The 26,760-nt window shown below is 39.2% G+C and overlaps 1 protein-coding gene across 2 annotated transcripts in view; it reads right to left on the reverse strand.

The window, feature by feature from the left end:
- Positions 1 to 264: 264 nt before the first annotated feature.
- GALNT18 (polypeptide N-acetylgalactosaminyltransferase 18) overlaps positions 265 to 26,760 on the reverse strand; it is a 210,611-nt gene continuing 184,115 nt past the window's right edge. The window contains exons 11-12 of one of the 2 annotated variants that reach the window (XM_053946332.1): positions 18,341 to 18,505; positions 265 to 736 (exon numbers count right to left, since the gene is read on the reverse strand). In XM_053946332.1, coding sequence (XP_053802307.1) covers positions 590 to 736; positions 18,341 to 18,505 — 312 coding nt within the window. In that variant the 3' untranslated portion in view covers positions 265 to 589. The remainder of the gene's footprint in view (positions 737 to 18,340; positions 18,506 to 26,760) is intronic. The other variant, XM_053946333.1, reaches the window with a different exon arrangement.

Raw genomic sequence — 26,760 nt, forward strand, 5'->3', positions numbered from 1 at the left:
GCACCTCCACACCCCAGACCTTTCCCCTGTATTTGCACACCAGTAGCTACAGTGGACTAGACAGATGTCTGGAGAGGAAGAATGGAGAAAATCCTCCTTTGCTGTAGCTATTGGTGTGCAGGTAGAACTTTTTATCAAAAGTCTGGAGAATTCTGATGCTCTGCAGCAACATGCCGAGATCAGGCTTGGGTTAATGAAAGCAATGAAACCAGCACTTAACTTCCAAATGGATTTCCATGGAGACACCTACACAGTAATAGTGTTTAGACTTTTTTATTCAATAAAAGCTTGAGATATAAATATTCTCCATTTGCTTAATATTTACAGTTGTAAAATATTTTAGGATAGCCTACCCGTCACCTGTCATTCAGCATCTCTATAAATGTTGTGAAAACATAATTTTGAAATAAAAACTTCTTATTTCCAGCCCACAAACCCTATTTCCACACACTCACAAAATCAAATCAGAGACAAAAAAGGGGAGAGAAGGAACTGGGGGGGATGGGGAGCAGAAGGAATACAGTACAGCAGGCGACAATGCAGTACTTGCTACACAGTAGCAAAAGAAATGGGTACAAAATTTAGTCTGCTATAATGACAAGCTTCTCAGGACATTTGTTATGGACCAGCGTTGTCCAGTGCACTTCTGAAGGACCACTTGAAATCCAAATTCATTTTCATTGTTTTCCTGCAATTCCAGGCAGCGCTTGGATTTTCGGTTCTGGATAGGACCTCCCTGTAAAGATTGGGGAAAAAAGAAAAAGAATTGTTTGTGTTAAACACTGACCTTGTTGCATTGCTACTGTGGGGTAATATAAGATATAGAACATTCCAGTGTCCATCTACTGTGAAAAACTTGCCAGTCAGAGACAAGATCAGCGCTGGATTTGGAATGAAGGTTCCTCTGTCACAGGCTGGTTTAATCTCTGATGCAATTTGCAATAGTCTCAATTGCCTGGTTTCCATTTCAGCAAATGGGATTTCTGGAATTGAGCTGTGTTTCTATCCATGCATTTTAACCATAAAAAAGCCAAAAGCTTCCCTGTTTGCTTGAATTCCCTGATTTTGTGGTTCTGCTGCACTTCTGAACACCAAAATAAGGCAAAAGACAGCCATGCTGCATAAATGCAAAAACTGTTTAATCCTTGAATACTGAAATGTCTTTTATAATCTTTTCTTTTTACAGAAGTAGAGTAATTGCACAGAAGTCTGAAAATGGCTTTCTCTAAAGTACTTTGGACTTGTTGTCATGGTTTGACAAGGAAGTGAATTTTCTCAGGAAGTTGGGGTCAAACCAATCAGTGCTCAACTTTGAATATTGACACCTGGTGTGACCACTGAAGACACGGGCACACCTCTGAGAACAGGGGGTTAAAAGCAGAGAACGCCCAGGGGAACTCTCTCTTTGGTTCTGGTCTGTGAAGGATGCAGATCTCCCCTGCCCAGCCACAGGCTGGGTGGTGGAGGGGGAAGCCATGTGGCCTGGGAGAGGTAGGGAGTGAAGGGAATAGAACCGGGTCAGCCCCTGCGGACAGAAGGGTGGAAAGAAACTGAGATGTCTTTGTTCCCCCCACTCCAGAGGGAGAGAGAGAGACAGAGAGACAGAGACTGCAGCCACCTGGAAATTTGATATCATGTGCTGGCAGTAGCCGGCAGAGGAGAAAGTGAAGCAGGGTAGGGGAGGAGGTGCCCAGCCGTGGGAGTTCTGGGCAGCTGAGATTTCAGCTGTCCTGGGAGCCCGAGACTTTTAACCCCTTCTTGGATAAAGAAAGCTTTGTGAAACATTAATCCTCCTTGATCTGAAAGAGAAGAGAGACGGCCTGGGGCCTGAGATGTCAGAAGAAGATGGGGAAAGAATCCTAGGTGGGAGGAGATGATGGAGTGGCCTTGGCTGGACTTTTCTTGTATAGCCATAGACTGAACCAACTTCTCCTGCAACACAGACTGCATTACTGGGGGGATGCAATGGTTTGAGCCAAGGGAGTGACCGGCTGCAGTGACTGCCAGGGCCAGAGTGAGAGTGACCTGCTGCAGTGGTGCCAGGAGAGTGACAGGAGTGGAGTGAACAGAGGAAGATGAGGAGGGTGTGGTGGTGCCCTCTGTCTTCAGGGAAAAGAAGATCTCTGTTCTTGAGAACCTTGGCCCCAGGGGAGGAGAAAATGGGGGGCACTGTTGTCCCAAAATGAGAAACTGTTGTTCTTTGGTCCTTGGCAAAGCATCCTTAAAAGGAACCCTGTGAGCAGTTTCTGTCCATGCACAGGGGTGAGAGCACTGAACATGGAAGGAGGATGTCACACTGGCAGACCTTCTCTGGGTGGTGCCATGTGTGACCTGGAAATACCAGATGCTGCAATTGTGTTTCCTGGGGGGTCTATGGTGCAAGAGAGACTCCTCTCTCCCCTGATGGACTGAAAATTAATTATTTGAGGGGTAGTAACTTAATTAAGAGTCCAAGTTTTGTCTCACTGTTTTTTGTTGGAAATTGGGGGGGGGGGAGGAGGAATGTTTTAGAAGGTTTTCATTCTGAATTCAGTGTGTGTATTTTATTATAGTTGTAGGTTAATAAAGTTCTTTATTTTTAAGCTCAAGCCTGCTCTGCTCTGTCTCTGGTCGCATCTCACAGCACTCATTTGGGGAAGGTGTATTCTCATGGGGGCACTGGCATTGCGCCAGCATCAAACCATGACACTTGTGTAGAGAATTACTTAATCTCTAAATCAAAGAAAGGAGTTGGTGCAGATTAGTACATCTGAAGTATGGAAAGAGCAGAAGCATTGAAATTGCTTATATATACAATGGGAAAAAATAGTTGCTGTAAAAAAACCCAAACCAAACATGTGATTCCATACGAAAACCCACCACCTCATAGTTTTGTTCAAGTCTGTGTTATACCTTGCATTATAAAGTCATAGCTGGGAAGGGCATTGGCATAAACTGGGAAGGACTGGGAAGGATATTGGCATAAACAAGGCTGTGTGCTGTTTCAGAGCAGGCTGCTCCCCAGACAAGAGCAGCTTGTGCCATTCAGTACAGGCTTCATTTAGAGAGGTGGCTGAGGGTCCCCTCCTATCCCACCAGTAATGCTTAGCAAGAACTTTCTCTAAGATGTGACTTCTAAAATAGCATTTTGGGCCTGGTTAGTGAAATACAGAATTAGGTTTGAAAACTCCACATTTTAAATATAGTTTTGGATAAGAGGGACCATTTCTAGAATAATCCACAAAAACTCAAAACGTGTGGCTCCCATAAATCCTCCTGGTAGGTCTATGTGCAGCCTTGATAAAATTTCCACTGATTACTTTATTAGACAGACAGGCTTGCAGAGGCATTTTAATACACCTCCATAATGAAATGCTGAGTGAACTGTATTTTCCCACTGCTGTATAACTGTTATTGACATTTGTATTAATAACAGTAGTTAAATTTGGCTGTCTGGTGGGAGCATAAACTCCAAACTATCCAAAAACAGTAACACGCCATGACATACAAGAAATTTGAAGAAACTAGGATGAATATTTTGTCAATCCTTTATTTCTTCTCTTATCCTAGACACCCACACTACATCCCACTCACCCCCTCCCCACTAACCTCATTCCCCCTTTCCCTTGGTTACTTTCGCCTTCTAGAGATCATTGTAGTGAGGCTGATTTTTTTTTCTCCAAGTTAATTTAATGAGCTCTGAAATAGGTTATTCACATGTAAAACTCTGAGGTAATGGATATTTTCTCATTGTGAAAGGAACAGTTACCTTGTTTTCTTCTAGAATGACATGACCTTTCTATTATTGATGAAAGCTGTAGAGTGTGGTTTTCCACTGCGTAGACTCAGTGTTGCATGGCACCTCAGCTCTCTTGCCTTAAACTGGGAATTGGGAATTATACCTTACAAGTGTTTCTGCCTAAACCCAAAATCAAGATTAACTTCCTTGTGTTTTCAACTGGAGGTGCTTGTGTTGCTGTTAGTTATGCAAACTAGTTTTGTATCTTTGATTTAAGTCTCTCATCCAACTTTTGGTGCTTGAGACATTCTCAGCTCAGAACCTGCACTGGAAGCTGAGGAAAGTTGTCCCACTTTGTCTTGTTAGAAAACTAACTTAGTTGGGTCCATTACTTGCCTGATTTCTGGACTTGGGATATGACTCTATGCATGGTACTCTTAGGCTTCTCCTGTCATTCCTAACTTACTGGCATAAGGGGAGGAACAGAATTCCCTCTATCCATTTTTTTGTGAAGTACAGCACTTGGAGCTCTGTTAGTAGAGGAAGGCACAGTGTTAAGATTTAAAGACTGCCATGCAGAGTTGGAATTTTTCTGCTTAATTTCCATTTGTTTCAGTGGTTAAGGGTTTCTTTCACTTGAATGGTCCCAAATGCTATGTGGATTTGGGGGTAGAGGAAGGAGGATGTTCACAGTGGAGACAATGTTTTTTCATTTTTTTCTAGATTTTGTAGAGCAGATCTAGGTGTTATAGTAAATGTATTCATGAGAAACACTTTAATACAGGCAGCTACACAAACAAAGTGTAAACCATTCCTAAGGAAAAACAACACAAGCAAGCAACCAAAAAAACATATAAAGAGCCCCCTCACACTCCTTCGCTCTTTCTGATGTGCCCTCATGTGAAATCTGGCTTTTATTTCACAGAAACAAGTGAATTGGGACATAAAAAGCCAAGGAAGCTCATTTTGATGTGGGGGAAGTGCTCTGCATTGGCTACTGAAAACCACCCTGCTGAGTACATTGGAGTTGCTGTATGGAGTATAAAAGAGACACCAAAATTAAATAGTGTCTAATATGTGTGAATTGAGTACTGTACAGAGCACAGATGCTTCCAGCAAGATGCGCTTTTTTTAACCACAAAAGAGAAACGTGAAGGCTCAAGCCCTGTTAGGAGCTAAGCTGTTCTGTTTCTAAGAGATGAGAGCAGAACCACTGCTTCAGCCCATGGAGTGGGTGCAGTGTACACAGCATTAGATGCATTCAGCAGGCACAGAAATGAAAGAACTGCTCTCAAGTACAGGGAGGAATTAAAATTTCCTGTTATTTTTCTACTTAACTGTGTTCATTTTCACTCCTTCATATGCCCAATCCAAGCCTAGGACAGTGGTATTGTCCTGTCAGCTCTGAGTTGCTGACAGTGCACCTCATACAGGTTGCAAGGCCTGAATTAGTGAGCTGTGTAAGGATTAAAGCACACAAACTGAGTAACTCCAGGAAAAAAACTCAGCAGGCAGGACTGAGGCATCAAAAGCTAACACTATCTTTTGCTCCTCTAACTGGCTTGGCCTACAAATTAAAGCATTCCTGAATGGTTTCTGCAGTCTGTTGTTGTCATTAGCATTTGGAACCCTAAAGCCAAATGCAGGCAAAGGTGCCCTTTAAGTTAATTATTTTTTGCCTTTTTTTTTATAGTAAGCAGTTATCCAAACTTGTATAAAACTCTCATAATTGGATTTACTGCATGTTTGGCAAAAGGGTTTATTGTGTTACTTCACGCTCAGTGAAAGGCGAGTTGCCCGTCTGAGTTCCTTTCCCCATTCTAGGCAAGAGCTCTGCTTTCCAATTTAAAGGCAAAAATGGATAGCCTAGAGTCATGTTTTTAATCAGGAAACATTAAACATAAATCTGTAGGCTGAAACAAGTTTCAAGAGAAATTCTGCACAATTGAACAGAATTAGGATTAAGATCACTTATGATGAGAGACAGCTCAATGACAGTAGAAGTCACAAGAGGATAAGTAAGCAACCAGGTCAACTATTCTGTAAAAAATGGACCGAACGTGTCAGCACTAACAAGTTTGACTGAAAACTAAATGGTTTTTGCAAAGTAAATTAAAGAAATTCCTATGAGAAGCACAAATGTTCTCAGCTCCTGCTGGTACTCAGACACACAGAAAACTGATCGAGTGCTTTGTAAGTGTACTTTTAATGTTAATACTGTCTCAAATCAACATCCTGGTACACAGAGTGGAAAGCAATGCTTTTGACTTCCTTTAGAGTTATTGCACTTTCTGCATTTCTGCTGATGGAAGAGATTTCCTTACCAGTTTTTCATTAAAGCAGAATTTATCCAATAATATGGCACTTAAGAACACCATTTGACGTGCCTGCAAACCCTTGCAGTAGCAAGTTGTGCAAAGTAATTAGACAGTTTTTGCTAAACTGTTCTATGGGATCTTTTTTGGTTTACTGGGGGTGGTAGATTCACAAACCTGATCACTTTGTAAGACCTGGTCACTTGTAGAGAAGAAGGATGTTCAATGAGCGCTGGAGGTTGTCAGCATTACTGAAAATCAGACTGACGCCTATTTTTAAAGAGTTACTCTAAAGTGAACACTTTTCCTTTCAGAGTTTAAACCTGCTTTTTGCTCATCATATTGAAACTCATGTTATTCTACCTGAAAGAGAAAAAACATGCTTGCCTAAACATGGGTATTTCAGAAAAAGGTCTTAAAAGGTTAATAAGTATATCCAGCCTCCTATCACATACACTGTATAAATCATTGTATTCTCTAGTCTATTAATTTTCTATTTGGACCTCAATCAGTGACCTCAAATATTTACATGTTCATTCTGCCTTTGAGGCAGAAAATCCAATCTTTGCTGTTGTGTTAATACATTTGAATTGAAGAATTATGGTGAGGTGTATGAGACAATCTCCACTCCAAAGAGAACACTTGATCTCCTTGTGCATTTCCCCAGAATACTGGGGTAAATTTTCAGTGACTGTTGGTACACCAAATTTAATCCTAAAGAAAATTACTCAAATTATACAAGGCTTTTTTTTTTCCTCTGTGTGATTCACTTCTGTATGGATGTTGAAGCAATAAGAAAATGTTCATAGGAAGACAGGAATAATTTAACCCATCCAGTAATTTATGCATTTTCAGTATTGCCAGTTTCTTGGAAATATTGAATGATGCTATTCAGTTTAAATTTTCTGCTTTTTAGCTGTAAAAAGGATATAGATATATATAATATAGAGGTAACTAACTTCTTGAATCCAAAGAAGTATGACAAATTTTCCAACTCTTTGTCTGACAGGTGTGCTGTAAGTAAAGCAGACTCTATAACATATCTTTTGCAGTTCAAATCCTTCATCAATTAACTTGAACTATTTAAATTGAAACATCTCTCACTGAAGTATATTGATAGCTGCCCTTACTCAAAGACATGCTTCCTAATATATTTTATATGAGTACTGTGAAAATAAGGTGCATTTAACTGCTTTTATGAAGTATCATATAAAGCAGGTTTATATATTAAAAATATATTGTTATCTGTTCAGCTATTTGGATCTTTATTTACAGGGTAGATAAGAAAATGAGAATTTTTACAAGACTCACTTAAAATGTGAATGACTCACTTAAAATGTGAATTTATTTTTCCAATACTAAACAAAATTAATTACTATGTAAAATGTAAACTTAAGTGGTGTTATAATAGGGATCAGCCAAACCATTTCTTAAGGAAAAAGTAAATTTATTCCCTCCTTCTGCACTCAAGTTCTGTTGTCAGGTAGCCACCCAAGCACTTACATCCACCTGCTGGTACTCAGTGTGTAAATACTGTGAGACATCCTCTGACAGTGGGATTAGACACATCATTCAACAGTTACACCACTCCAATATCTACATCACAATTTTGTCTCATTCCTTTCCCAAGACATCTGAGTGTTCAGGTTTTACATGATCATAAATGCTAGATTTTAATAATGCTGCACTAAATTTTTAATACTGCAGCCGTGACAAATCAAATGAAGCAGCCTCATCTGTATGTCCAGAGCAGTTTTAGTAACTAGACATCTGTGCAATCATTTTCTGTTTTGTTTACCTCTAGATTGGATGGTCTGATTTGCTTACTCTCTCCAGGATGTAGAAATAAACTACACTGTTAATTAAGGTATTAAAATAAAAGCAATTAAACCTGGTACAAGGAAATGCAGTTTCATACAGAGAATGTAATTGGAATAGAAAAGAAATTACAGAGATGCAGCATAAAAATCTGCAAATGGAACACATGGATCTATACCTATCACTAACATTTCTCCACATATATATTAAAAAATTATCAGAGATTTATAACAGGTTGCAGTCCTGTTAATAGCAAGATTAAGAAAATAATAACTTGAAAATTATTGAATTCAAGCCTTTACAGAAATACCAAGAAGCTCTTTGGGATATGATAGCTGGAAATGTGTTCTACTGCAGAAAATTGGAATAAGACTACAAAAACAGAAGTTTTAGAGAAGAATATATTAGCCAGACTAAGATATTTTTCAGAAAGTAAACATGAATTATTACTCTATCAGCAGTGGCCAGGAAATCTTCCTGACATGCTTGAAAAACATACAGAAACAACTATTCCAGGTTTATGATGTGATTTTTATAATTAATTATTGAACACTGTCTCAGGGGTGGAGGGTGGCTGTGGTAGAGTGGAAAGCAGATTAAAAAGGGAATCCCTTATCCATACATAGCCCTGATAATTATGGCTAAATGTAGAATTTACAGTTGAGTGCACTGTTTGGTTTTTATTTGGCAGCAAATCCAGATGATGATGTATTATGTTGATCTTCTGAGAGCCAGGATTACCTAGCAAGTTTTTTGTGGAAAAGGAAGAACTGTCTTGATGCTCTGCAGTTGAGGATGATGTGCTTGATTTTTCTGACCACAACTGTCCTGAGTAACCAGTAACAGGACTCAGAAATAATTGCCTTTTTGGGTACTTAAAGGAGTAAGCTGCAGAGATGCATGTTGGTGAGGGATGATTCATAGATTGATATTTCTGATTTTATTTTCCTCATCACTAAAGAGAATGATGTTCACACTTGTGTCTTCCTTTTCCCTAATTTGCCTGCTTGTCCTACTTGGTAGCATTCAGACAACTCCATATGAAGGACCCACCACATTCAATGCTCACTGGCTACTTAGTGCTCCAACTTTGATACTCAAGTACTAAATTAGAACTTAAGATGTGTTTCTACACGATGTCAGTTCACAGCAACAACTACAACTGCTACATTTTATACTCCCTCTAGTAGGAGAAGAGTTGGATATAGGCAAATACTGCATTTTAAACACCTCTGGAGTTGTGTGTAAGACTTGACCTACAGAAAATATCCAAAGTTAATGCTGTACCCAATGTTTTCTGCAGGGTAATTTTTTTCTAAGTAAAACCCAGAATTCTTTACTTTCTTTTCATTTATTGTGCCATGGAACAGCTGCTTGTGTAGTGAAACAATATCTTGATACAACCAAGAAAAAGACAGGAGTGCTGGAGACATTTGATTTATTTGTTTTCATACTGCATTTTGTGAAAAGCTCAGAAAAGTTACTTTTTTCATTCTGAGATTACATAAATTATTTCTGCAAACAACTCAGGCTTGATTCATCTGCTGTGATCTAGGCTTGCTTCAAGATGTTTAAAGTGTAAGACAGAGAAAGGCAACAAAGATGTTTTGAAGTGTGATGGACTATTCAGATGGCGGGGAATTACAAAATATAGTAACATGAAATAAAAAAAGGACTTTGCCTAGTAGGGGAATGATAATTAGTGGGACCTGCCTTTAGGGTTCAAAAGTATGCATACCTGTGAATAGCAGTGAGGAACTGGTAAACAAAGTTTCTAAGGAAAAAAGGAGTGTTAAATTAAACATTTGCTACAGCTATTGGTGATTTATGAGAGTATAGGAAACCTGTTGAATTCATAGTCTCAGACATCAGTGTTCAGTGACTGACTAGATAGTTTTGATGGGCCAAGTTAATTTTAAGAGTCCTGATACCTCTTTTAAGGCATGCTGAGATGATCATTCAGACAAATCAAGCCTCAATCTTCACAAAGAGAGCAAATCAGGGGTCAAGAAGGGAATCCTCTTCTTGGACTTACAATGATCTGCTGGCTCACAACAGAGCTCATTTCTGTGGAACAGCAAGCACTGCCCCATTGCCTGGGGCAGTCTTCTGGATGAGGTAATTAATCCCGTTAATTAATTTTGTGATTTGTGATGCAGCAAATTGTATATTCCTAGGTTTTCCCTTCCTGTTTGGTTTTAGTAAAAGTAATATCACTGTGGTACATAGAATTGCAGAAGTGTTTCAGTGGCAAAAGACTTTTTAGATTATTGAGTTCAACCCTTAATTCAACACTATCAGTTTCGTAACCAAACGAAACCATGTTCCTAAGTGCCACTTCTATGTGTCTTATAAATATCTCTGGGAATGGGGACTGCACCACTCCCCTGGGCAGCCTATTCCCCTGCTTGACAACCCTTTCCTGATATCCAGTCTAAACCTCCCCTGGCACAACTCGAGGCCATTTCCTCTCATCCTATCACCTAGAAAAGAGACCAACATGCACCTGGCTACAACCTCCCTTCACACAGAGCAATGAGGCCCTCAGGAGCCTCCTTTTCTCCCAACTAAACACCCCTGTCTCCCTCAGCTTTGTTCTCCAGACCTGTCACCAGGTGTGTTGCCCTTCTCTGGACACATTCCAGCATCTCAATGTCTTGCTGATAGTGAGAGGTCCAAATCTATACACATTCACATCTTGCAGCTGTAGCTCATGCCTAGGAGCACCTCACTGCCTTATTCTTTCTCTTTTTCTCTCTACAGATGAAAATATTGTTCTAACGTAGCACAGATGCAAAACTGATGTGAAGAACACAACTCCACATTGCTATTTACCAGCCTTAGCATAGGTTATACCTAGTTATTCTTCTTCAGACAGATAAATGAGAAACTCCTTTCAGCACAACTAGGAAACCCAAGATTTTTATATTTTTCCCAGACATGTTAACAGATCTAAACCCCATAAACCTTTGGAAATGAGATTATTTGTGAGAAATAACTCCCTTGGAAAACAAAAATACTGAATGACAATATTATTTCTTTTTTGTGTGTGTTGTATTCAATTAACCTAAATTTTCTAATCTGAATGCTCCATAAGAAGGAGGCTTAATGCATTTTAACCCAGAAACTGAACTACTTGCATTATCATTATATGCTTATGATTAAACCAGTCTCTAGGGACTAAGAAATAAATTGAATGCAAAGTGAAGAAAATTAGGAATTGCACCAGTATTTCAATTGATCTGCATATTCTAACATGGGATTTTAGGCTGGGCTCCTTGGGACTCTGATCAAAAACTAGTGCCTAGTTTTTGAAAATAGCTTTTTCCCCGCTAACCACACAAATCTGATTATAACTCATATTGGGAAAGTAATGTCCTTGCTGCTACAGCACAAACCTTGTGCAGTTTACTCAGACAGTAATGAAAATAATCTGTTTTTCTGTCTGATGTACTGAGTGTCACCATTCTTGGTTTCAGGACACCAGGCTTGATGGCCTGATCATTTCACTGAATAACAAACAGTCTTTTCTTGTCAATTTTTTCATCCTGATTTATCTGATTTCCAAGGGAACATTTTTCCCATCTTCTTATCTCAGACTGTAGATGATTACTTGGTAGCCAGATCTTGCTTACATACATACTGCTTTTGTCTCCATTGGGATAAAAGATGCAACTTTTACTGACTTGATAGGGACAGAGTTTTGTTTTCAGCTGGGAATTTAGAAATAATAAAAGCAAAACCCCTTCCACCCCTCCCACAGCTGGGGAATGCAGAACCCAAGCAGAAACTGGTGTGGTAATGCAAAGGAGGAACCAAAAGCAGAGTTCAGATCTCCTGAAACTCACACCCTTCACTTGGTAAGTGCTGATTATCACTCAGGTTGTAGGAGACATTCTGGATTTGGCCACTGCTTTGCATGACTGACATGACAATACCATGCAGTGCCTTGGCAGCAGCTGTCATCTACAATTGTTGGATGCAGCCTATCTGGACAGCTGAAATTAGGAAGAATCATGTGCAACTCGAACAAATAATTTCTTTGTAAATAAATGTGGCATTTAAAATTAGATGCTGAAATATGCAAATAGGCTATCTGTTTTGAACGAAAAACATGGGTATGTGTGAACTTTCTTCTAAATTAATTCAGCACAAGTGTCTTTGGAGCTTAAATGTAGTTCTCAGGAGAGTAAATACTGCATAATGTGATATGCTAGAAAAGATTTGAAATGCGCCCACTAAAAGCTCGTTTTACTGCTGTATTTCACACCAACTTTCTAGCTGGCAAGTTCTACACCAATTTGCAAAGATTAAAACTTTCTGCTAGAAAATTACTCCAAATAGAAAACTAAACTGATACAATGAAATTTTGGTTACCACTAGCTACGGCAATAATTAACAAGTACATTTAGCATCAGTTAGCAATAATTGCCAATCAAATCTCAGTTGTTAAAACACAATATTGTATAGTAATATTTCTATTCCATTTTTTGTGCTTTTTTTTTGCATATACATTTTTGGTTTTAAGTTGCAGCCAAGTATTCAAAAAGGAGAAAGCCTGTGTGCATTTAGATTTTTGTACTTCTCCATTCCATTCTGCATAAATGATACTAAAATTTATAGTAAGACATGGTTCATGGTGAATAAAAAAAGAAGTATTTTAATACACCTCTTTTAAAATCCATATTGTCATATTAAAATATAACAAGAATATTAAGTTGCACATGTTAGAGACCAATTTACTAGAGAAAAATGCAAATTGAAACATTAACTATAGTTTTCTCATGTCTAAGCAGAACAATGGTTCAGCTTCCTCACCCTCCAGCTATAATACCTTGTGCAGTTATCCAATTAGTTCAAATATTAAGGCAAGCTGGGGTAATATTTGATCAAAAAATTGGCAAAGAATACCTAAACATAGAAATGCTGCTGATGTACTGGACCTCTACACCAACACTGAGCCATGGGGGTTGTGGAAGGGCTCTTTTATGTCTGAGGTTCAAAACTCCACACTTGGCAACACTGGTTACTTAAAAATCAGATTGCCTCACTAAAAATACAGGGCTTAACCTAGTCTATTGGCTCATTTAATCAAATAATTAGGTTCTGTTTTTCTTTATATTTCTCCTGCAGGATCAAAGTCTGTATCTCTTTTAACAGGATCACCATCCCTTTCTGTTCTGAGCTGCCAGGCAAACAGCTCTGCCTAATTACAGAGTTCTATAGCAGTACAGCATGGCTTAAACTACAGAGACATACTGAGAGTATTTGTATCCCTTGTGGTTAGAAATACCACATAAATCCAAACTCTTGATAAATCAATGATGCTGCTTTGCCAGCCTGTGGCTCCCAAAATGGAAGAATCTGATGAAGTGGATGGGGGCCACTGTTCCTTTAGACACACAGAGCTCTACTGAGATGAATCCCTCTTGCACGCTGATGTCCTTGGCTAATGGATGGGATGAAAACAGGAGTGGACATGAGAATTAGGCTGCTGTATAATGATGTTGGGCTCTGCTTCTGCACTCTGTGTGCTCAGCAAGGGGGCATCTGAAATTGGTACAGAGACTCTCTTCTTTCTTCCCAGCCCACCAGTTTAATGTTGCCATGCAGCTGCACTCCTGTACTTCCCTGGGCTGTGGCTGTGGGTAACATAGTACCGCACAACCTTTATTTTTATTAGATAAAGGTGGGTAAGAGTAATTTAAAGGCAAAAGTCTTCAGGAGGAACAAGACATAAATTCAGTAATTTTAAGGTCTATTCTTTCTTTATACAGCTAAACAGAAGATCTCCTTATCTATTACTTAATACCTATTTAAATAAGATCTAAATCATCATATTTATCTAAGGAATACCTGTAACAACTCAGTAATTAATATGCTTGTCTATCTTCCCTTTTCCTTCCCAAGCAATTCCTACTATGATATTTAGGATATACGTGTTGTAACTACAGCTGTCAGCAACAAATTTTATTTACAGTTTCTGGCCATAGCAGAGACCACTCCTTCCAAGCATTTATGAATGGGAAGATATCCTGTGGAAACCTTCAGCAGTGACCAGAATCACAATTCTCCACACCATGCACAAGCAATGTTATCAGAAGATATGGGAACAGGATGGTGCTGAGAGCAGCACATCTTCTCCCTCCCATGAAGGATGTGGTGAGTGTCCATCTCTATAGATGCAGGTTCTTCCTACCTTTCTATGGCAACCACACTGGAAGCTGAATTACTTAAATTAACTAAGTATGAAACAGCTGTAAATGATTAATCCCAAGTTTTTAGCTCAGCCTGGTGTCTTTTCTTTTGCCTCTTTTTACACAGAGCTCTCCCCTGTTGCATTTCTCAAAACAACAAAAAGCAAGACCGTGGCTTGTCTGGTTAGAATGGAATAGCCACATACCTGTCCAACTGAACAGGAACAGGACAGTTCTAGATAAAGAGTAATTACAGAAAAACTTCCTCCTTTTGCCTTTGCTATGCCTCTGGAGGAGCCCTAATGAGGTAAGTGAACTTTCTAACTGATCTGCTACCACCCAGATGAGGCACACAGAGACAAATTTCACTTGTAGGGCAGGCAACTGACTCTGCATCAGCAATAAACCTGGGAAATCAGATTGGAGACTGAGAGACTTCTTAAAATCCCACAAATTTGGGATTTGTCCTCCAAAAAACCTGATTGCAGCGCTGAGAATTTACTGCTTCTCCAGAACATCAACAAAACTAATCATATCAGAGAACTGATATAATGGCCACAAGCAGTTTCTACCAACAGATGTCCTGAGGTCTCACCTGCCCAGGTGCTCTGGCCTTCATTTTCCACAGCTCGTAGCACCTTCTCTGCCACCTACCAGCCCCTGCAGCACCATCACTGCAGCAGCCCCAGCAGCTTCACTGAGCACAGTGACAAATGCTGCTGAGCTGGTGCTTTGTGCCAGCAGTTGGTTCCACGGGAGCTGCTGCTGCTGCCAGCAGTGTCTGCACCTGCTCCTCGCCAAAACCAGCTCACAGCCTGAGTTTTTGCTTTCCTCATGCTTCATGATGCCAAAGCAGCTTCCTTGAGACCATGTTTCAAATCATATTTTACTAAAATTCTGACCTTTTTTCTTATTCTTGCCTATATCTTCTCTGACTCATCTAATTTCTGATCACTTACTGGGTTTTTTTTTGCTACAAGCTCTAACTTTGTTCCAATTAAATGAAAAAGTGGTGAGACAGACTGAACTAGATGAGCTGTCAAACACCTAGAAAACATTCCAGCATAAAAGTATTTCCAAAACAAACATTTCCCTAAGAGAAGACTTGACAAACAGCCTGAACAATAAAATTCCTGAACACCACCCAGCTGATGGGATTCTTTTCTGGGCTAGTTTACATAATTTGACATAATTACTGTTATAAACACTTGAAGAAGCTTTGCAAGCAAGAATGCCACCAAAGCCTACATTTTTTTGGGTCTCATTGCATTTGGCAGCTGTACAAAACTGTGGAGCATAGAAATGTGCACAGATAGATCCTGGTTATAAAAACACATACTACAAGCTTTGAATGCTCAATGCAAGTTTCTGTACAGGACAAAGATACCAGAGGTAGTGATTCCCTCCAAGTGCCTGCCCATCAAACCACAATTCTGTCCACAAAGTAGCAGTGGACATCTGGCTGCCTGACTCCAACTGCCTGCTACTGAAGATAGCCAGGGAGTTTGAAATTTTAAAACCAAAGTAAAAGATAAAATAAAAAAAAGAAATCAAGTTTGATGTATATGCCCAAGCATATATATATATATATATATATGTATGTGTATACACATACTTCTGACCTAAAAGATGTGACTTAATAATTAATTAAATAGTTCTTTAATAGATCTACAGAAGCAAGGAGTCCCCTGAGGATAACCCCATCTTCTACTTTTGTCATGTGGAATTCACTCATCATTACACAGTACAAAGGAGGAGGAAAGTGTTACCTGAAGGATTGTTTTTTTTTTTTAAGCTGTACAGTTTTCTATCAACCAGACTGCTGTCCATGTCCCACCACAGACTATTGTGGGGCCTCTCAGATTATAGTGTTTCCTTATTCAAACTAATTTACCATAAATGTCTGTAAAGCAGGGAAAATATAGATTTTTGTGCTGGTCAGGGAAATCTAGTTCAATTGGTTTATCCTACTTTGGGTGGTCAGTCTGTTTCCTGTTCCCCTTCTGAGACAATCCCTACTTGCACTGCTGTATTTTTATTTTTACTTACCTATACTATCAGACATTCCCATGGAATGGCTCAAGAGCCCAGAGAAGTCAAAGCATAGCTGCAGCTAAAGGAAAGTGCTACAACAGGCTACAACCAGCATCTACATTTGAATTAATAGTTCACAAATTTCAAGACAACACAAGCATTCAGTATGATACTCACAGTAGTCCTGCTCACTGCACATATGGAAAAAAAATACCAGAGCTTTAAAAAAGTAATAAAAAGAGTCTTTTTAGAGAGAACTTCCAAGACAGTTGCACAAATACATCTTTTCACCAGACTAAATGGATGCACTTCAAATGGAGTTCATCAGTTGATCTTGGCAAGCCCTGATTACATTAACTTTCTTCTAACTTACAGAATGTACCCCATTGAGCAATAATGACATTTTAATTGTACTGGGTATTAGCAAAGTCTTTTTTTGAACAGAAAACTTTTAATTACTTCATTTGTCTCTTAATTTATCATGAAGAAACAACTAATTAGCTTTCACTTCTCTCAGGGAGAGAATGTTCCTTTGCAGAAGGAAGAGAGAGGTCATAGAGTTGAGTTTACCAGTGCTGCACCTTCACTGAGAGATTGTAGCTGGAGTATGGAATTGCAACAATCCTAATACTGCTAAATCCCATTTTTAAAGATTTTAATAGCTAATTTATCAAGGCCTTCTACTGCTGCTCCCTGCCCCAAAGTAAGATCTAACATAATCAGTATTATGAAATAGCAGCAGTATCCTGGAGTAGAAACCATTAATTGTCAACAAAACTTTGGGGTATACAGTGCAATCACTGGATAGGTGGACCATGCTAAAATGTTACTGAAATACTCTTCAATTTTAATTATACTTTTTAGAAGTGGTACAAAAAAAATCAAGTGCAGAGTTGGATACAGTGAGGCTCCCCTCATGAAAGGACTAGTGTTAAAATTGGTGAGACGATATAATTAAAACTTTGCCCTTGAGTGGCCAATTTAGGGATATAAGGTCTGTTGCTTGAGAGTTACCTCCTAAAGACCTAGATGACTTTCAAGTATAAATTCAAAATAAGCTAATACTTTGCTTTACTGATTAATGTCCAGATGCTTTCTGCACCAAGATTGATACTAACAAGTATTAAAAAATGTCTTAAAGCATATGGATAATGGCTATTAAAGAAATTACTGAGTTGACAGAAAAGATATTTGCAAATCCACGTGGATGTTACAGAAAAATTAAATGCAGGGAAAAAAAATGCTTTTATTGGTGAGCCTCAGCCTGTGGGCTGGAGTACTCAACTAGATTTGTTGACTCAAAACTGCAGAGGAGCAACTGTGATACCAAGCAAACTCACACTAGCTATGACATTTGCCCCAGAAGCTACATCATGCATGTGTTTTAGAAAGTAATGTCATTTCATTTCATTGATTCACCAGTGTGCCAGCACCTGACATGGCAAAGTTCCACTGTGTTAAACTTACCTTTGGAAAAACTCATCTTTCTTTGAAAAACAGAATTTGACTGTCTTTGACTTCCAGCCATTGGAACATGTTTTGTTTTCAGGGTAACCTATACCCCTCTGTGGGAACACTGAGATGCCTTGTGTCACCCTTCCATTTCCTCTTAGCTAAACCAGAGTGATCTCCTTATGTGGCAGAGCACCTTTTCTAGCCCCAGAACCTTTGTGGCTTCTTTACTCTCCCTTATCTTTCTAAATCCGTTATGAATGCAGACACCAGGCCTGGCCTTAGTGTCCTATCAGCATTCTCATCACTATGAAAGCACCTCTCAGCCTTTCCTTGAGCCTCTTTCTGCATCTCTCACACTCACGTGTAAAAGCATGAGCCTTTTTAAAAAAGAAACTGCAGAACTAGCTCATTATGAGGCTCTTACCACCAATGATCCACTACCACCATTTCTGAGCGGCTATTTAAAAAAAAACCAAAAAAACAAAACAACAGATTTCTGTTCCTCCTTCCTAAATAGGTTACTTTGCATTTGACTCCACTGAAATAACCATTCCCCCCCCCGCCCATAACAGTACTCTGCCTTAGAAACAAGTTATTAATGGTGAACTCAGAAAATATAATACAAGTTTTGTACCCTACTGAGGTAGCTGACATCGGGATCAAACTAAACACCACTTCCTGGCTCTAGTGCAAAGAAAGCAAGGATAAATTTGGTTGTGTTCTGTTAATAAACAGATTACTCACACTTCAACACAGAAACAGAGCTTTAAAACTTTCTGAAATGGCTGCTGGGTAAGAATTACCTGAGTAAACTGCCAGTAAAGCTTCATTCTCTTGGCTTTGGCATAATTGCATTCAATGAGCCTGGGCCTGCTGTTCACATCCACCAGGCATCTGTTGTCATCATCGTCGATCGTGGGGCTCAGAACACCCACGTGGAGCTGCTGACTGCTCGTGTAATAAACATTCTGCAAGAGGAAGCACAAACAGGATTTGTGGCCTCTACACAGAAGCAGCACTTTCACCCAAAAGCTAATGGCAAAGATAAATACGCTGAAGAGCAGTAGGCTGACCCCATAGTGGCTTTTAAATTATTTCCTTTCATGCAGGAAGCAACACAATATTTTAAAAGTTGGTCTAAATGAACAATTAATTGCTTAAATACTGGTAAGTATTTAAGAGGAAATATGCAAATACAACTGATTATTGTCTCATCATGTGACTTTTTACTTCTGTTTTCTATGGCCATACTGAGGGTCTTCAAAGAGGAAGATACACACACCCTGGGATTGGCTTGAATATGGCCATCAGCTCTGATTAGACTATTTCATCTGAGCATAACACCTCACTGGAGAGGTAAAAAAAGAGAACAGCAGCACAGGAGTTCAGAGCATCTCAGTCTTTTATAGTACAGATAAAAAGATAAATTAAAGTTTTCTGCAAACAAATGCTAAAACCCACACTTGAAGCAGCTACTGTATAGAAAAAAAAATAGTTGTTAGCAACTGGTGACAGATACAGGCAGGAGAGAGAACAGAATGGCCACGTTTCAAGGCATTTGTTCTCATTTTACTTTTTATATGTCAATACACACAGATACAAGAGATAAGGAAAAGGGACAGACATGCTCTGTATTTCTAGCAAAGAAGGGCCCTCAAAGGCCTCAGGGATTACACCTGGGACCAAAGACATGAGTTTATTATGTTATGTACATTCTTCCTACTCTGTTTGACTACGAAGATATGTGAAGGTTTCTCTAGAAGAAAGAAAAAGAAGGGGAAGGATGGAGGGGATATGTCCTCTTTCAGATTGGCAGGTTACATGTAAGCCCAGGAAGGTAACACAGGACTATGCCAGGATTGCCTGATTGCTAATCACAAATAGAATTTATTTTTCTAAAATCAGATCTTTTTCTTGGAAGGACCATGAGAAAGATGAAATGGAAACATCATGCTTTAGGTGTTAAGTCTTTGATAACTCAGTGGTGGCAGAGTCACAACAGACAAGAGTGGACAGAAGCACCAAATTAATGCCCCTGTCATTTACTGTAGCTATTCTATTTGTCTGTAACAAAAGGGAAACTGGAAATTATGCTGGGTGTATTTGGGAATCTTTTTGGTGCCCAGATTTTCCTGGTATTTGTTCATTGTTGATGTTGTAAATTGTTTTATGTGTGAGTGTTCTCATTTGTGAAAACTCTGGTAAAATAGGAGAGAAAGCAGAAAAGCCAGGTGTGACGAAAGATTTTGGAGTTTCATGTAATAAACAAACAAACAAACAAATAAATAAAATGCTGGAAGCAGTCAATGCAAGGATTGAATACAATCACAACAAATGGTGGTGTTTTGGGCAAGACTGTGCCCCCTGTTTACCCTCCTGTAACACTGCCAGGGCATATGTAACCTGCCAGAGCTGCATTAAAGTTAATTAAGTTACTATTAATGGTTTAGACTAATCCAAGGTTTTGCCCCCTTAATGAAGTTTCATTGTTTTCACCCCACATAAACAATAACAAGCCTGAGCTGCCTGAAGTGAGGTGAGTGAAAGTTTTAAGAGGTTGAACAGAGAAAAGTTGAATAGTTCAGTCATGCCCTACAGGAGCAGAGCAGGGTGATAAAAGGAACTGGCAGAGCACATTTCCAGAATGGATGGTTATGATTGAAGTAAGGATTGAAGTAAACTGTAAGAACTATAACAAGATCACACTGCATCCACAATTCAGGTTATTAACATTCCTGCAAACAAAAACTGATGCCTTAGAAAACTAATAAACATTTAGAATGCACTTTCTAGACAGGCCAAGAGCAACTATTTTAGACATGTATATAATATATTTAGACAAATTTTTTTGGAGAGACTGAGGTAGTGACAGAGCACGACTGTAAGATCAAGATCTTAAAAAGGGACTGTTAGGACACCCTATAGATGAACTTTTTGTTGCAGCTCGTTTACCTCTTACCTGAAATTACTACTAGAAAACAAACTGAAATTGTCAGTTATGTAAATTTTTAACTAACAGGAAGGGGTATTTCATTGCAGCATGTTGTCACTACTGAAAACATGATAGAAGAAAATAAAGGGGGGGTTGCAATTTTTTCTTAAGGATATGTATCAGTCACTGGAAACAAATGAGCAGGCTTGGCTGTAACTCTGAGAAGCGCATTCTCTGGCTTAAGGTCTGCACAAAGAAAGCAGTGTGCCTGCAAACCCTCGCGGCTGAGCTGTTTTTATCAGCTCACACACCTCAGCCTTTTGCAGCATGGCCTGAAGGCTGCAGGTAATCATTTCACCTTCTGGAAGGACAGAGCAAACCCAGTTCACACTACAGCTCTACCAGCTTCTCCTGGTGTCAATGCAGCAATGGCTCAGCCTGAGCCTCTTTCTGGGCAGAAGCAGAGTGGTGGCTCTGGCTGGAGGAACTACTCAAATTTGCTTGTTGGCAAAACTGTACAGAAGCAGAACAATCAAACAGATTTAATTAGCAGGTTGTTAATTAAGGGAGCCTACCTGCTAATATAACTTCATTTTTCATTGTGGGCCAGTCAGAAAAAGAGGTGAGAAATCCTGAATTCTCACCTAAGTGTTGGGAAAGGCACCTTTCAGCTTGGTAATTGGCATGTAAAAATAAGCTCAAACTAAAACAGAATGTGGTATGGTGGCAGCCTGTCCAGCAAGGCTCTTCCAAGATGTTGCTTTGCTTATCCAGTAATGTGGACAATATTTAACTGTTCTATGTATCATTACAAACATTTTAGTCTCTTATACAATAAATCCATTTCTTATTTCACTTTGGAATTGAAAACGTTGCACAACCTTGCAGCTTGACTGCTGTGTTCTTCTGCTGGAGGAATCAAATCAAAAACACACAAGCTCTAAAAATTCAATTTGAGCAGCATGTTAGCCAACAAGGAGGTACTGGTTTGTGTTGCACTTGGCCAGAAAACTTTTCTCAAAACCTACCAACAGTCCCTGGTTCCTCTCCCCCACCCTGAGAATTAAACCATCCCTGCACTGAGAGAACACAATAATAACTCTGTAGGGATGAAGGGAGGAGATCCATTTGGTAAAAGAGCATTAACTACTACTGATTACTGTTCTAATCTGAAACCTAAAGCTAATAAACATGAAACCATGGTAAAGCCTCCCTTTAAACAATTTCATATATTAAAAATACTTTAATTGCTTTCATACAAGACCTTCCTGTTTCTATTTGCTTACTTGCATTTTCCAAAATACTTTTGCAAGTTGTTTTGTTTTGGGGTTCTTTTCGGGTATTTTTGGGGTTTTTTTTTGGTTTTTCTTGGTTTTGTTTGTTTGTTTGTTTTTGTTTGTTTGTTTTGGTTTTTGTTTGTTTTGTTTGGGTTTTTTTTGTTTAAGGATGGTACACAAATTAGCTGTCTGGAGCAGGCTGTAGGAGATTACCTGAGTTACATAAACTGAATGACCCCCTCAAAATGTACATGTTAGCTATGTACACTATGCCTTTTTATTGAACATATTTTAAATTGACCTTTAGGTAAAGTATGGCCTTACAGATTATAACCATACTCATGCTTTAACATCCTGTAGCCGTACAAACACACAGCTTGCACTTGTGATTTAAACAAGCTGTTAAATACATCCTCCTTCTTTAGGAGGATGCTTTTAAGAAGCATCAACAGGCACACAAGCTGTTTTGCAGTGCACTTCAGCACAAAATGGACAATTGAGGCTCTCTTGTTAAAACCACTTGAAAAGATACAAGTGAAATGCATTTCACTAGCACATTTGTCCTACAATATTGTGAACATCATCAACCAACACAACAGGACAAAAATTCTGCAGTTATTCAGGGCAGTGATTTATTGAACAATCACTCCAGTACTGTCCTAGAAATCCAAATGACTGAACGCTAAATATGAACTGCTAAGTTGTTGGGGTAACTCTGAAAATTTTACTTAGAACTTGGACTTTTTTTATTTGAGCTACAACAGCAAATGTCACAGCAGTGCTTGCTCAAGGGTCTAGACCTTAGACAAAAATGTATTTTGTTCCACTGAAGTCAAGACACTTGCTGTATGCTGATTTATAGCATTCATTCCAAGTTCCTTAGCAAAACAAGCACACATTTTCACATCACCATCAACACATACTCCCGGAGGAGCTACTGAATTTCCACAGGAAGAATCCTGCTTGAATATTGGTACCAAAGCACCAGGTAACAACTCCCTTTGTCTGTAATAAAATAAGCCTCCTTACATTTCATTAGTCTGTTCTAGCCCACAGCATTTTACCAGCTTGTTTTTTCACTATAGAAGCACTGATGTACAACGATGTCTCCTGGGCACCTGGCAGGGAGCACTTCTGTTCAGGAAATCAGTTAGGTTTGACAAAAGGCACTTACCTTCTCAAAAAGTGAAGCTCCAAGGATTCAGCATTACTGTCAGTGAGAAACTCTAAAACCCTGGGCAGGATTTGTGATCCACAAAGTCTCTCAGAGTCAACGTGTGCCCTGAGCCTTTGGTACTGCCACCCCTCCTTCAAGCATTCTCCCAGGTGGGTGCTTACAGGGACAGGCTGACTCTGGAGGCAGCCATGGGCTGCCTGCTGTCCTTGCAGGTCCAGCTGCATTCAAGGACCTCAGGAAACTTTCCCTGGAAGCCTCCTGGGGCTCACAGTGGACTAAAGTGATAGGAAAGAAATTCTTCAAAACAAAACCCTGGGTTATCAGTCGAAAGGTTTGCAGCAAGCAAATGAATAAAGTAACAGATGTTTCCGACCTGGGTCTGAAGAGAAGCACATTGGCTGCCTTCAAAGCATGACAGAGGTGTCTGCCACAAGGCTTCTGTTCCAGTCTCTTTTGTGTTCTCAAAGACCAGCCTCATAACTAAACTCTTCATAATTAATCTTCCCTCACACTGTAAAATGTGGGGATTTCTTGGAAATTGTTTCCAGGATTTTCAGTATCTGCTGAGAAACCTGGCTTGCAAATACCCTTATATCTCTAAACTGGCACCTTCCAACTGAAGAACCAATTAGTCTGTAGCTTTATTGAATTATTTTACTAGAAGTATCCTATCTAAAGCCATCGTTTAATTTCTATTTGCTCTACCCAATAATCTCTCTGTCTATTCACATTAAGACAAGCAAACTGAGATTGGTATCACATAATTAAAACTAATAAAATGGTTCCCGAAATCCTCATATGAGGTTAAAGTGTGAGATTTAGTCATGGCATACTTATTTTTGCTAAACAATTTATCTTTTTCTCTTAAGAAAAACATTTATTTGTCCTGAAAAAAGATATCTAAAGGATGAGAACATGAATGAGTGGTAGTTGAGAGCTGCATAGGATTCTCAGGAAATCAGCATAATGACTAGGAACTATTAGAGAAAATTAGGTGTTTTAAATGTTCTCCACACGTGCATTTCAGGTGAACTAATTTGCTCAATGTTGTTTTTTTCTATTTAATCTTCTAAGCTTAACATTAAGCTTAACATAAAAGTTTGCTTGACTATCAAGAAAGCTTACAATATTGCAATGAAAACAAAAGCTGTATTCAGTACTGCTGCTCAGACCAACTCCAGAAGTAAGGAGAAGCAGCTTCACCCTTTGTCATTGCACCAAGCCATACCCTTGCTCATTTTTGGGGAATGCCAGGACTCCCCTCTCTCCTGATGCAATCTCGTGTAGCAAATCAGCAGGGAAGAAAAAATTGAGTTTATGCTTGGAGTCACAATCTCCCCTAAATCTCAGTTGTTACATTCAGAACAAAGGGTCTTTTGGCCCTTCTACTTCACTCATCTCCTCTGAGACAAATTCTGCTTTCAGCTGTAATCTTGAAATATCACCTGCACAGCCCTCTCATTGCTGAGAGTTCACCCTCTGCTCAGCTAGCGCTCCCTGAAAAGCCCTGCACAGCTCACACACAGATGCCAGGGAGCACAGCACGAAGCAGAGCTGAGCAAGAAGGCTCAAAATCAGAAAGTAAGAGTTAGTGATTTATAAAGGGTTAGAGCTGAGATAACCTAGCACGTGCATGTAGAATACTTCTTTGCTGGTATTCAAGACCTATGGCAAGTTTTGGTTGCTTCTGTTTTACACAGGGGGATGGTGCTAAGCATGATCCACAGAATTTCCTCCTGTACTTCAGCTCTGGCCCAGCCTGGTCAGACAGAGCCAGACCAAAAGTCTGAGACAGACCTCACTGGTACAGATCAGCCACTCAGTCAGGGCCTGGCAAACTGAAAGGTGCTGCTGCTCTTTCTGAAAATCACCAACTTGATTGCCTTGGCAGGTTTTCTGTAGGGCTGCAAGGATAATTTTGGTGCAACACTCACATATTGTGTGCTGTTTTGTAGTGGCAAAATGCAGGACAAACCAAAATCTGCCATGGGAGAAATGAAACCCAAGGCAATTCAACCAACATTTTTGCCCAGTGAAAATGTTTCAAACACCTACACAAGATAAAATCTGCACAACTCCCCATGATGCTGTAGAGTACAGGGGAGGGTAAATGAGCTCTGCTTACTTGGACACAAATGCACACTTTTGGCCTTTTCAATGATGTCATGTAGAACTTCTGTCCTTGAGAAGTTTGCTCTAAAAGGTCAAATTGTGATTCCCATTGCAATTAACACTGAAATTCCACTGACTTTGAGTGCAATGAGATTTTTGGCTCCAAGTTTGTTATTAAACTTTGAAAAGTCAACAGACTTTATGAAGACTTCAGAGCTGAAGTGGGTTGGCAGTTGCAGTAAATTATTCATAGGAGCTGGTTTATCATGTAGCAAAAAATTACACTTAGATGTTCAACTTAACACAAGATGATTATCTGAAGGATAAATTGCCAACTCCCCACTGTAAGTTTAGAGCAATACATACCAATTTTCAGGCTGAAAGCCATTTGTAATCCTTATGGCAATGTTCCCAGATGAAATCACGCTGGAGACTGGTACATGACTCTGCATTTATAATGAGCAAACTTAATGCTCACCACCAGCAGTATTTATTTGCTACTTTGCCTTTGGCATAACAACTGAGGGATAAAAAGCCTGATTCACCACTGCTTTATTCCATCTTTGAACCATATTTTTTTCCAAATGAATCCATGAAGTCATTTATTGTCAGGATTAATATATTAACATACTAGGTCCAAAGTCTCACAGTAGATTCATACTTGACTGTAACTCTGGCTAAGGAGCAGTCTGGTGGATTCTAGTAAATCCTGACTTAGCTCCCATTGCCTCTACTTGCCTGTTGGTATTGTTCCTGATTCCTATTCTGGCATTTCTTGCTACATGAATACATCAGAAAGAAAGAGCTTTCCAACCCTGAAAAGAAAATGCCCAACAGAATCCAAGTTCATTCTGAACAACACAAACATATACATCACTAAGATAAAAACCAAGTGTTTTCCCATTTACTATTCATGTAGGAAGTGGCAGAGGAGAGAGGCTGTGCTGTCTTGTAGCAACAGCATCTCTGTTTCTTGTGCTGCCCTAAAACACTGTTGAGGAAGGAAATCATGAGAACATAGAAATTATGTTTATAATAGAAATTATGGCTGAGAATTATAACTTATAATAGAAATTATGGCTAAATATAATAGAAATTATGGCTGAGAATTATAGAAAGTTACCCCTAAGCCACAGGTCAACCCTCAGAAGATTCACACTGGTTTTGGAGGCAGGTTTTCAGCCTGATGATTCAACTTTAAAACCATTATGATGATATTTTATTCATGTTGAGGGATCTTGCCTTAGTGAAGAGCTGACAAACAGCTCTGGTATACCAAGTGTAGCAACACTTTAACTTAGATTTTAATTGTATTAAAGTGCGTAAGAAAGATTCACTATTTCACTTCAGTGTTCAGATTTGTATCTACTGAATTAAGGCACCAGCATACTGATTATCTGACCTACCTGCTGTTCCTCATGCCCATGCACTAATTAAGACCTGAACTCCGAGCAATAATATTTGATAGTAATAGAACCAAGGTGCTCAGAAACTTTGAATACATGCTTAAAGACACAAAAGTGTTAACATTTTGATAGAAAATACACAGGTACTAAATGCCAGACCTTTTCTTTTTAATTTAAATTCATGAACTCATATTGCAGTGGAATACCTAATTCTGATGTTGCCTACTTTGGTATTCTGCTTTGGTTTTAGTTTAAACAAGCAAACAAAAATCCTATTACTTAAGCTCCAGTTTTTAAATTAAATAAAGCTGTCACTCAT

Source organism: Vidua chalybeata, chromosome 6, assembly GCF_026979565.1.
Source record: "Vidua chalybeata isolate OUT-0048 chromosome 6, bVidCha1 merged haplotype, whole genome shotgun sequence".
Lineage (NCBI taxonomy): Eukaryota > Metazoa > Chordata > Aves > Passeriformes > Viduidae > Vidua > Vidua chalybeata.